The sequence below is a fragment of the Triticum urartu genome, chromosome 4 (assembly GCF_003073215.2).
Source record: "Triticum urartu cultivar G1812 chromosome 4, Tu2.1, whole genome shotgun sequence".
In the NCBI taxonomy this organism is placed as follows: domain Eukaryota; kingdom Viridiplantae; phylum Streptophyta; class Magnoliopsida; order Poales; family Poaceae; genus Triticum; species Triticum urartu.
This window is the reverse complement of record NC_053025.1, coordinates 34,781,829-34,794,599: the sequence shown is the minus strand read 5'-3', so window position 1 is coordinate 34,794,599 and position 12,771 is coordinate 34,781,829. Positions and strand designations below refer to the sequence as shown.

General features: G+C 44.3%; 1 protein-coding gene across 1 annotated transcript; it reads left to right on the top strand.

The window, feature by feature from the left end:
• The first annotated feature begins 1,349 nt into the window (after window positions 1-1,349).
• Window positions 1,350-12,048, top strand: LOC125550484 (FIP1[V]-like protein). The gene is given in 10 exon segments (XM_048713491.1): window positions 1,350-2,181; window positions 3,652-3,875; window positions 4,250-4,379; window positions 4,484-4,522; window positions 4,524-4,553; window positions 4,637-4,780; window positions 5,459-5,560; window positions 5,643-5,923; window positions 6,768-8,412; window positions 10,870-12,048. Coding segments are annotated over 10 exon segments (3,888 nt in total). The 5' UTR covers window positions 1,350-1,458; the 3' UTR covers window positions 11,440-12,048.
• The last annotated feature ends 723 nt before the right edge of the window (window positions 12,049-12,771 follow it).

Genomic DNA, 12,771 nt, shown 5'->3' with positions numbered 1-12,771 from the left:
ATGTGCAATACTTATGGCACATCTAGATGTGCTTTAGCAAAACTGAATAATATACTGAAAACCGGACTAAAATTGTGGCAGCACTGGCCGACCTGACCACCCATAAAAAGACACGCCGCCGAGAAGTAGAGATGAGCTTGCATCCGAGATGGCAAAGAGAGAACCAAGTTTTCTGCCAAACCAGCCAACAAAAGCTGACATTTCTTTTCACCAGGCGAGCGCTGGTGGTTACGCGCCACACAGATCTTTCTCTTAGGAGACGCGCTACAGATCGTTGGCCCATTTAGATGCATCACTCGATCGGATTTGGCGTTACGTCATTGACCGAACCAAACCAGATCACGTGGACAAACACGCCAAATTCAAGCAGTGACTCGAGTCACGTAACGGTATCGCTCGAGTGCAACTGCCTGGCATAACGGTGCTAGAATTAAGACTGACGTAAGCTACTTCTTTCGATCCATATTAATTGACGCTGATTTAATACAACTTTAGTAACAAAAAATACATTAGTAAATATAGTGCATGGCACATGCGGGCGAGCTTTCGCCCTACGTCCAAATTTTAAAAATTTACACGTAAAATTTACATATGTACTTAATGACGGGTGAAGTGTGACTAATAAGTATCCATCCGTTTCAAAATAAGTGTCTCAACCTTAGTTCAACTTTGTACTAAAATTAATATAAAGTTGAGACATTTATTTTGAGACGGAGGAAGTAACAAACTTTCAAACTTGCAAATTCACACTCTACCCAACACCAACTTCACAAATATCTTTATTTGTCACTCGGTATGTAAGTTGACGTCATGACGAACTCGAACTCCGACATCGACAGAGGAGAACGCAACTGTGCTATCGAGGATGAGAACACCACGATGATGCAAGGATTGCGACTTGAGTATTGCAAACGGAAGTTTGAGTGTGTTTCTATGGTGGATATCATTTGGAGGCGTCTCATAGAAAATATAATTTTTTTTGCGTTAATTGTACATCCTTTTCTCTATGCTTAACCAGGGGTGCAAATGTGTATTGTTTAGGGTAGCCAGTGGCCCTATCTAGTCCAACCAAATGAACCGCTTATTTTTTTTAATTTTTTTTATAATTCATTTGGTTGAATAAAATAGGGCTAGACATCAACTCTTGCAAGTTGAAAACCCGTACACAATATGGTACTGTAAATCCGTGAGCACTTGATGTGCATGTTACATATCCTGATCCGAGATATCAGAATATCTCTGAGTTAATTTTACCGCACGGCAAGCGTGGTGAGCAATCTTCAAATCGTTCGGAAAAAAATCTCACAGTTATTTTTGTCAGTATAAGCAAGGAACCCCTAAAACCGAGAGCCCTTCTCCTAATAGGCAGAGCTCCAAAACGAACTTGGCGACTCTCCCCCGACCCTCACCCCCATCGCCCGCCGCCTCCGGCCTCCCCCGCCCGATCTCGCCGTCGCCATGGAGGACGACGACGAGTTCGGCGACCTCTACACGGACATCGTCCTCCCGACGTCCGAGCCCCCCAGGCCGCCGCCGCCCGCCGAAACCCCGCCGCCCGCCGCCCCGGCCCCAAACCCTAATTCCGCGCCAGCTCCCGCGTCGGCCGCGGCGGCGGCGGGCGCCGAGGACGACGACGACGACGACTGGCTGCTCGGAGGGGGCGACCCCCTCGCCGGGGTCGACCCCACCACCGACTGGGTCGACGAGGACGACGATGGCGGCGCGCCCCCCGCCGTGAAGCGCGAGGTCGATGCGAAGCCGCCGCCCCCCGCCGCGGAGGATCCCGATCCGCTCATGGGGGTCGGCGCGGACGACCCCGGGGCGGCCATCCCGGGGCTCTCGTCCTCGGCGGCGGCCGGTGGTGCGGCCGGGAGCGACGAGTGGGATAGCGACAGCGAGGACGACCTCCAGATCGTGCTCAACGAGACGGACGGACGCCGGCGGCTCGGGGAGGACGAAGGCGACGACGAGGACGGGGAAGACCTCCTCATCGTCGCCGATGGACCTCACATCCCCGGCATGGAGGAGCAGGAGTGGGTGGAGGACGGGACAGCGGCTGGGCCCGAGGGAGAGAGAAAAGAGGGCGGTGAGCCTGGGAAGACGGGCCCCATGCCTGGCGGGAGGATCGGGTACAGTGGCGGCGGCCCGGGGTTCCACCCGCAGCACCATTCCATGTTCAAGGTCAGTTATTCGGGCCAAGAAGCCGTTCGATGTTCGATGCGCTCGGCCCACCCCCAAAGAGGGAGACGGCGTAAACCCCGGTTGCAACTCGCTATGCTTTACGTTGTACTGTGTAAATTCCTGATAAAGTTTAGTTTCTTCCTTAGATTCTTTTGCATTCCTGCTTACTGTCCGACAATGTATACTGTAAATGCAATTTATATAACATATAAAGGGAACAAAGGGAAATACAATGATTTTGCATTTACTTTTTCATGCTTCCGTATAGCAACTTCAAGAGCCTTCTGAATGTTTAATCCCCGTGGGGTTATAATTCTTTGTTTAGTTAGTGAAGTAGTTAACAAGATGGTGGCATCGATACAGACTGGTCACTGAATTTCAAGTCAGTAACTTCATTTCAGATGCTGGTGTGATGCGGATGAAGTCAGCCATTTCGAGGAACATGCCGGTTATTTCATGATAGGAGATAGTGACAAGGTCGGCAGGTGCTCGAAGCTGGCAATATCACTTTTGTCCAGTAAGAGATAAGGCACACATTAGTTGACCCAGCTCCAAGAGCAGGCACTATGATGTACATAAGCTTGCTTGTCAAAGCCCAATCTTCAGGCTGTGTCCAAAATATTTCATTGTTCTGGCTATACGCACTCAAGTTACAGTATTCGTCGGCTGTATGCGCTCAAGTCACATTCTCCCTAACTGTAGGTCTGATAGTTCTAGCTATTTCTCTGTGCTAAACTCAACAACAGAACTATGGGGAAATTGGCAAACAGCTGCTGACAGGCGTTTTCCTGTTCCTTGCCGCGAACACAAATATTGACTCTACCTCTAGCAGGAGAGTGTTTAACAATCCCGCACTGGGACTCTTAGGACTAATGGCCATCTGACTGTGGTTGGACCCTGTATGATCAAAGAAGACTTGAATGATTTAGGTGCAGTTGTAACTGTTCGATCCTAAATGTATCGGCACATTTTGTCAGTGTGGAATTTTGTTCTATTAATATCTGCCTGGATATAACTAAGTGGTCAGCTCTAGCATAGTCAAATTACGTACTCACACCCTGGGGATGTGAGATCAGATCTCTTGCAAGTTAATGATAAATTCTATGCATCAGTACATATGCTATTATCTTTAATATAATAATTGGTTATCAAGCAATACCTGTAGTGGGATCAAATATGTTCTTCTGCTACATGACACTTTCCTAAACCATTTTCAAAGAATGGCAATACTGGATAGCATGTAAACCCCAATTGAATATTAAATCAAGCACAGTTCAAGTTCATTTCACGAACTACATGATGTTTTGCATATATATTCATCATCTGTTCTCATGGCTTAACTGCTGGCAAAGCGATGATGTTAAGTACTTGGAAAGTTGTTGGTTGGGAAATGAGTGTTCTCATTCACCTTTTTTACTTTTTAAACTTTCTCTTTGATTATTTTTATAATCTTTGTTCTCCCTCTTGCAGTATGTACGACCTGGCGCTCCAACCGGTGGGGCTCCTAGTGCTCCTGGCCAATTCCGTCCACCTGGACCCCCTGGACCTTTTTCTGGTCGAGGAAGAGGAGACTGGCGGCCTGGTGCTGGTAGGGGCATGAATAAAGGTTTTCATTCAGGCTATGGAATGACTCCATGGGGTGGTGCTGGTCGTGGTTTTGGTGGCGGACTAGATTTCACACTTCCTCCTCACAAGTAAGTTAACTGGTAGACATGATAAGACCTGTAGGTCATTTTATGCTTCGCTTGCTGCAAACTCTGTTTATCTGTTGCAGTTGTGAGTGTGCATTAGGGTTATTATTGTTGCATGCTCTGGCAAATGCCAATTTTGCGTGAATTTAACTCAACGCATAGAATACATCTAGCATTCTCAACTCAAGCGCGCAGAGTCAAGAACCATATACCACTATTTGTTACCTTTTTTTTGTATGAGGGGCTGGGGATTGAGTTCTAGGTTGGAATCAAGGAATTATTTGTGTGCTTCCCGTTGTTATTTCAGTTACATCTGGACAACTATTCTATTTATGCTCATTATATGCCCTCTTCTCAACATAATTTATTTGTCCCAGGATAATTTTTGATATTGACATCGACACCACATTTGAGGAGAAGCCATGGAAATACCCTGGTGCTGAAATTTCAGACTTCTTTAACTTTGGGCTTGATGAGGAGAAATGGAAAGACTACTGCAAGCAACTGGTCAGTCCTTGTTTAACATTTGGTGGCAATATAGCCCCCCCCCCCCCCCCCCCCCCCTCCTTCTATTTTGTCCTTCTGTAAAGTACTGATATATTTTTCACCAGGATCAATCACGATTGGAGTCCACAATGCAATCTAGAATACCGGGTGTACGAGAGTGGGCGCTCAGAACAGGTTCCTTGTAACCTCATTTGCTTGATCCAATGCAAGCTATGTACTTTTGTGCCTGTTAACAGTATTTAATTGGTCTCATTCAGGACTATGATCCAGATTTGCCACCGGAGCTAGCTGCTGCGGCTGGCCATCATGACGTTTCTGCTGATAATCGGAATAAAGTAGATAATGGACATACAGATTTCAGTGCCCAAGGGAGAGTTCCTACAAGCAACCGACCTGCAGTGGTAACCCCCACGATGTCTCGTGTACATGTATTTGGTTCACATTTTTCATAATCTTTCATACACACTCCTTTTTTATATACAAAGGCCACTATCAAAAATACAATTTGCTTCTATACAAGGCCATTATCTCTTCCTGAGAAGAATCAATTAGATTTTTGCCTAGCATGATGGTGCTTATTTATGCAAATGTTGCATGCAGCCATAGAGAAAGTGGCACCACATGCAACATGTTTAATTAGCCCGGAACACGAGAGGTTTTCCACACAATTAATCTACCATTATTAGTTGGCTTTGTTTTCTTGTTATCTTAAAAATGTGATAAAGGCCTTGTATACAAAAACGGAGGGAGTGCCATGTTTAGCTGTCCTTGTTTACTTATGCACTCTCACATTCTGTTGTAAACTTGTACATGTGCTACAAAACAGTTTTCGACACACAACCATGTGCATCTTTTCAGTTATCATGTGACATTTGGTTACCATTCTGTAGTTTTGAGTTATCTTTATTTTATTAAACTACTACTAAGAAATTAGTTCCTCATTGTAAGTCAAGAAAACTGTGTTCGTCATCATGCAAAACTATCAAAAAATTGTAGGTGTTTTTTTGTTCTTTTATTTGTTTGGTGTTACCGTTCACTGTTCAGTCAAACTACTAAGAGCATCTTTTTTCCCTCTCCAGATGACGGGCAGACCTATACAAGTTGAAACTGGTTATGGAGAACGTTTTCCGTCTGCTGATACACGTCCAGGTCGAAACCGTGAATCAGATTCTGTTATAGAGGTAAGCTGTGATCCTGCTTTGGCATATATTTAAGTTGTCTCACTAGTAGCTTTTCAATTCTAAGCATTGTCTTGGGTTTCAGATTGTATGTGAGCCTCCGGCAGATGATCCAATAGTTGCTGATAGTTCAGTGGATCAGTCTGAGAAGGATTCTCAAGGAGGTAAAAAAAGCAACGGTGTTGAGGAGAGCGAGGTCTATACACCAGAGAAGACGAACAATTCTTCTTATAATTCCTCTTTGGGAAAGGCAGAACATACCAGAAGGTTGCCTGTCTCATCTGAAGGTGATATGCTCACATCAGATGTTCAGGGCCGTTCCCCGCCGAACTACAAAATAAGGGGCTCTCCTTCTCGTGGAGTAAGGTATGCAGTATCTACAAAACCAAACTTGTTAATCCTGGCTAAATTATGCGTGCTGCAGTTTGCATTACGGTTGATTTTGATAATCTCGTTTTCTCAGAACTAATTTTCTGCATCACATTATAGATAATTCAGCACATAGCAGTTCAACAACCGCAAACTGAGTTCTAGTCTTTATTGGTGTGATCACATGAATGTTACTTCCGGATTAGAGTGAGCCAGTTGCGGTGGTCTTTTTAGCCTTTAAGTAGTAGTCCTGTTCGAAAGATCATAGTGAAGTGAGGTATTACAGTGAGTCTAGTTTCTTGAAGGCCAGGCCATTGCACATTCCACCTTCACTAGACCAGATCATAGCCAAGATGTTCTCAGTGAAGGAGCCAAGTTTAGTTTATATGAGTCTAGTTTCTTGAAGGCAAAGGCCATTGCACATTCCATCTTAAATAGACCAGATCATGGCCAAGGTGCTCTCACTTAAGGAGCCAAGTGGCCAGCAATTCATGCCACAGTGATACCCCTTCTACCACTATTCACATGCACTGTTACACGTAACTGATGGATTGTCATTCACATGCACGGTTACATTTAACTGATGGATTGTCATTCCATGATGTGGTAGTATGTATTGTGTTTCAATATCCAAGCCCTCCAGTATTTCATTAGTCTCTTGCCCGATTGCAAGGTTAATGCCAGGATGTGGATTCTGGAGATCTTTGGATGATGTCATTGTTCCATTTTCTCTAGCATATGCTTCCCATATTTCTTGTATTTTTTGGTTTTACGTCCTTCAGCTCTTTGTTTTTGTCGAAGTTGTATCTCTGATGCTTGCCCTCAAATTGTTCTTTAAAAGGTTGAAAGGACGCTCTCAGGGTGTAAACCCTAGCCGAGAAGCTGAAAGCTCCAATGAAGTACCTCGCAAAACAACATCCTCAAAGAGACGCCGTGATACCCCGAGAGATAGCAAACCTGTTGATGACTCAGAAACTAAGGATGGCTTAAAACGGTCACCTACTGTTGCTGATGAAACGACAGACAAGCTGAGCACAGAAGATCAATTTGCTGATAATGATGATAGGCTTGCTTTGGTTGATAGTGCTGAAGTGGATGCTGATGATGCTATCTCAGAACCTCACATGGCTAGCGATACAAATGAGGATGATAATGAGGATCATTCTAGTAAAAGGCAGAAGATCATTTCTAAGGTTGAGCAGCCCCCTGGACTCATTAATAGTAGTGATCAAGTCGATTTGAAGACACTGAATAGTGAAAACAGTAGAGGAGTGAGGTCTGGTAGCAGCAAAGATCTTCAGAAACGCCTTGAATCTGGTGAAGAAGTTCTGCAAGATAGGCGGTCCAGGCGTGTAAATGATGTGAGAAGGCATCATGATGGAGAAGAACGCGATCCCCGTCGAAAGGACGTGTCTGCTCGAGATGTCAAACCTGAAATAGAAAGGACACATTTGGCTTCTAGAGGTAGGGATGATATCCACCATCCTTACGGGAACAGAGATCGGGACATACGCGGTAAAAGTTTTGATAGGGTAAGAGAGACTGAAATTTTGCAGAGGAGAGAAGACAGCATGCACAACAGAAGAGGCAAGGAGGAAGATTTGAGACTCAACTACAATGCTGAAGTTGGTGCAAGACATAGAAATAAGTTGAGACCTATTGATAGGAATGACAGGGATGAAGATCCTCATCCAAGGAAATTGCTGGATGATGGTGACTGGAGGGGCTCTAGACAAAGAGAGCGTGGTGATATGGTTTTGAATAGTCGTGAAAGTTTAGATGATTCTCATATCAAGAGAAAGAAAGATGAAGAGAACACCAGGAGAATGAAACCTGAGAATGAAGATGCAGTCCACGGTTATAGAGGAAGGGATGATCCAAACAGAAGGAAGAGAGAACGGGATGATGGAATTGATCAGAAAAGAAGAGACGATGGTGTTAGGATGCGGGAGAAGGCTGATGATCGTAGTATTGTGAAGAATAAAGAGGACAACTTGCGACAGAGAGAAAAGGACGACAGGCAGAGGCCTAAGCATGAAAGCACACTGCTCCTTCAGAGAGAAGAAGGCAGAGGAACTGGTCGGGGTGGACGGGTTATGGATGACAAAATTGTCGGTGGTGGTAGGAAGAAGGATGAATCAAGATCTGCATTGTTGAGCAAAGAAACCCTAGAGCGCAACAAACAAAATGAGCCTGGGAGGAGAGGTCAAGGTGCAGAAGAAAACAGCACGCAGAATAAAGGGCGAGCTGATGTGCGTCCACGTGATGACAATCCAAATAACAATGAAAGGAACTCCAGACAAGATAAAATAAACAAGATTCATGACAATAATCGTGTATCTAGCAGTTCTGATGCTCGCCAGGCTAGTAGGGATAAGCCGAGGGAGAGCACAAGAAAGGGCAGAGGCTCTGTGCCAAATGAGCAAGATCTTCACAGATCTAGCAAGAGAAGACGGGAAGACCATGAAAGCTTTCGTAGTGGGAAGGTATGAAATTCTTGTTGAAAGTAACTTTCGAAAGACATAGGCATTAGAAATTCAGGCGATTGACTAATCACGAGGTGGTGATGTGTGTTTGAGACATCTGACTTGAAACAGATTAGTGTTGTGTTTTTAAAGTTTTGCAGATCTTATACCTTATTGTGTTACAAAAGATATTGCAATAATCATGAATTTATGATAGGATGTATACTTAATATGCACATAGGGTTTGTACTTTGTTTTTAAAAGAAGGGCTTTTACTTAAATATTACATGGTCCTTATTCCAAGCAAAGTTGTGTTGCATAATTGGTGACAACCATTTACCTTTATGTTTTCTGGGCCAGTCAGTGAATTTGTTTTCATAATTCTTTGCTGATTGTTTTATTTTTCTGCCAAAGCCTAATCGTAATATGATATCCAAGTGCCGTTTTTCTTATTTGTAAATTTGACAAGTTGAGTATGGTCAGATTTGTTGCTGTGTTTTTATGTTACTGTTTGAGTGCCCACACAGTTCGCCGCAATGGTTCCAAATAAACCACACTATTATTTAAACCAAATTAAGTCACAATTAAGTATGGTGCATATTCTTTCCTAATTCCTATACATAATCAGCCTTACTGTGATGTAATATGCTCAACAACGATGTGGCATCGAGGAACACGGTTGAATTCCCTGTTGCAGTGTTAAAAAATATACGTAATCAGCCTGTTAACAGAGGCATCCAAAATGATCAATTAGCATGGTTAGTTAGTTACACACCCAAAGGAAGTGATGAATTGGTCTGAGGAAAACTGGAACATATGCTGTTTGTCATTGCCAAGAAGAATATCAGAAGTTGAGGTTGAGCAAGTGACCTCACGGCAGAATTGTGTGGCTCTGCAGTTGAAGAGTAGATCGACACGAGGGTTTACTAGTGTTTGCTACTACAATTAGGTTAGCAAAACAACTACTCCCTCCGTTCCGAATTACTTGTCGCAGGTATGGATGTATCTAGATGTATTTTAGTTCTAGATACATTCATTTTTGCGACGAGTAATTTGGAACAGAGGGAGTAGTATATAGTTAGATACATGATAGAATTTTCTCTTGGGGACGTCAAGGCAGATTGTCACATGGCGAAGTTACAAGCCAAAACACAATACAGCAAAACAGTTGACTGGCGCGTGTTTTTGCATTTTCTGCACCTTGCATGCATTTTTCCTAAGAAATTCTCATTAAGCATTCAACTATGTTACCCTGCAAACAAAAATCCTTTATTATATTATACATAAACACCAGTTTGATTCAATTGTACACTGCGGCGATATTCACCATTCGTGGTGGTGACCATCAAGTATGACAGTGGTTGGTCACTGGACAAGACAGACGATCATCACCTAGTCTGTAGTGGGCGGTCATAGAATGTTGTTGAGTGGCTACTAGGGGGGCACATGGTCTATTGCTTGGCCTACGGCTGTTGTAGGGCAAGGTGGGGGATACTAACTACCAAGAGCTATCGCTCGAGTGTTACGTTACCTTGATAAACCAAAATTGTGGGGATGTCAGATATCAACGAAGGGGGGCAGTTGCTGCATAGAAATAGGGTAGTTATCTAGTGCACAAGTGTGACCGGGCGAGTGTGGAATATCTTTAGCTTGGGAGTAAGACCAGAACCATGTAGATTTGGAAGGGTATTTCTAGACGGCCTTACCCTTGCACGATGCTGTCTAGAAATGAACAATACTACTGAATAATCAGTTGCCAATCCACAGTCTCTACCCTCTCCCGGTACGCATGGAGCATTGAAGACATCTACTATTCTTTTGGTAAAATGTAGCCTTTTCTCTTCTGCATACTAGGCCAATTATAAAACATGTGTGCTGGTTCCTTTCCTCATCCTCCGCCCACTGTAAAGGATGTACCTGTTTATTGCTTGTGAGTTGTGAGGCATTTAGATCTTTCTTGTCTGGGCAGAAAATTTGCATGCGCATTGAGTGTTACAATCAGGCACTAGAAACTTAACATAAAATTCAACTGGTGTCGGCCTTCTTAATGATTTTGGATCGCTTCATGATTTGCATGGATAATTATCAGACGTATTTATGCACACTGGAATTCTTTATAGAACATTCTTCTGGTCGGCTGGTGGCACACTAGTGGCTCTGGTTTCTGAGTGCACCTCTGGTTTTTAATGCATGCTGTCCATGTTTAAGAATTAGCTAGATTTCATTCATGGGGTGAACTGATTTATGTGTTTACTCATCTGCAACATTTTGGTCTCTGTTGAATAACAAAGAGTATAGTTCTCTTGCAAAGAAAACTTGCTGCTAGTTGAAAAATGAAGAGCACGCACCGGTATATGAATAAGCATATGATTTTTTTGTGGGAATTTACTGCTTGGTGGGCTTATGTCTTTAGATTTTGTTTTAACTCTTTGGAATATTCACCCTCCTCAACCCAAATGCAAACAAAACTTTGTATAGGTTGAGGCGAAAGGAGGGAGGGAGCAACAAAATGGTAGGGATCATGCTACATCATCCAAAACGAGCAAGAATCCTCAACAACATGATTCATTTGTGAAACAAGGGGAAGAAGAAGCCATCTCAGATGATGAGAATACCGATGATTCAAGAAGGGGTCGGTCTAAGCTGGAGCGATGGACAAGCCACAAAGAGATTGACTATAGTACTATTGATAATGAGACCACACATGCATTTCCTTCCATCGAAGCTGATGTTCAACCCCCCACTGCTGATGCGTCAGGTAAATCTGATGTTCCTGCTATAGTTGTCAGTTCGGACATGAAGAACAGTGGTGATAATGGGCAAGCCTCTGAGATGACGGCTGAAGAGCGTGACCGACATCTAGACACGGTTGAGAGGCTCAAGAGAAGAAGCGAACGATTCAAACTTCCCATGCCTGGCGAGAAGGAGGTACCCCAGAACAAAAAGGTTGATTCTGAAGTGCAGACTTCCCAGAATGAATCGCCTGCTGCTGACGTTGAAGTGAAGCCTGAGCGGCCAGCTCGCAAGAGGAGATGGGCTGGGAGTTGATTGGAACTCACAAACATATATCCTCATCTGAAGAAGTGGCGGCACAGCTCATGGAAGCTGGAAACATATCGTCATCTGAAGAAGTCGCGGCACAGCTGAGCTCGCGCAATGCTTTTCTCTGTTACAACTGAAAGTTGAACTGATGTATGATTTGTACTGTATAACTTAGATCTGTAACTGTAACCATACATACATGTTCATTTGTGGCCGGGGACCTGGATACTTCATTTATCTTTTCCGATTCCTCCCCTCATTTGCGGGGATCGGAAATGTGTGGCACTGGTAGCTATGTGTTCTTTGTGGGAAACCTTGGAGGTTTCCAGCTTCATCTGCTACCCAAAGGAGCCACAAGGCAGTTTTGAAGCTGGCGTGGGGATGCTGCAAGGCGCCTTGTTATGAGCTGCCATGGGCACACTGGATTTTGCATCACTCTTCTACTGGTGTTACTTGAAAGCTTTTGTTTGTGGACCAAGAAGAGCTGGGGATCTCGGGAGTGCTTCGAGTTATGACATCTGCTGTTTATGTTTGATATTATTATGTGTATGTACATTATGATAATCTCTTGGACTGGTGTGCATAGGATGCAACAAGATAGATTCTATAGTAGAAGTGCATGTTGCAGTGAATGTCGTGGACAATGCATGCGATAATATTCTATACCTGTAGACAGTGGTAGGTAAAAAAAAGGTTATATGCTTGTTTAGCTTCTTTTTTCTAGCGATGTACATGAATTTTTGCCTATGAAAAAACTGACTTTAAGATGCCAGTCTTGTCGCCTGATTGAATTTTAGTTAGCACTTTTAGTTGCATATCTGTTTGAAGGTGCTAGTAAAATAGTGAAATTGCTCCCCTATTGCGAGCTGATGTCAACGACGCAGCCAGCCATTGACTTGCAGCATGGAAATCAAGAGTTGCGTCAGGCTCGCGCCGAACCACCTGAGCCGTCAGGCTAGGCCACGAATGAGCGGCACATCCTCGTGGACCGACTGGTGGTCGCCGGTACGCCCACGGCAGGGGGGCGGGCGGCGATGCTGACCTCCCACCGGGCCCCGTGCCAGCACTGCCCTCACCTCAGTTCAACAAAAAAAAACACTTTGTCCTCGCCAGCTAGAAAAAAGAAATCATCACCAACCGGACGATGGTGTGGTGAAACCTTGTCCTCACCAGCTAGAAAAAAAAATCATCACCAACCGGACGATCGTGTGGTGAAGCTTTGCCCTCACCAGCTTGGAAAAAAAAACTTTCATCACCCACCGGACGATGGTGTGGTGAGATTCCCCCCGCCACGGGGGTGCGTGCCGCCTCGTGCCGCCGTAGGAGCGGCACCCTCGC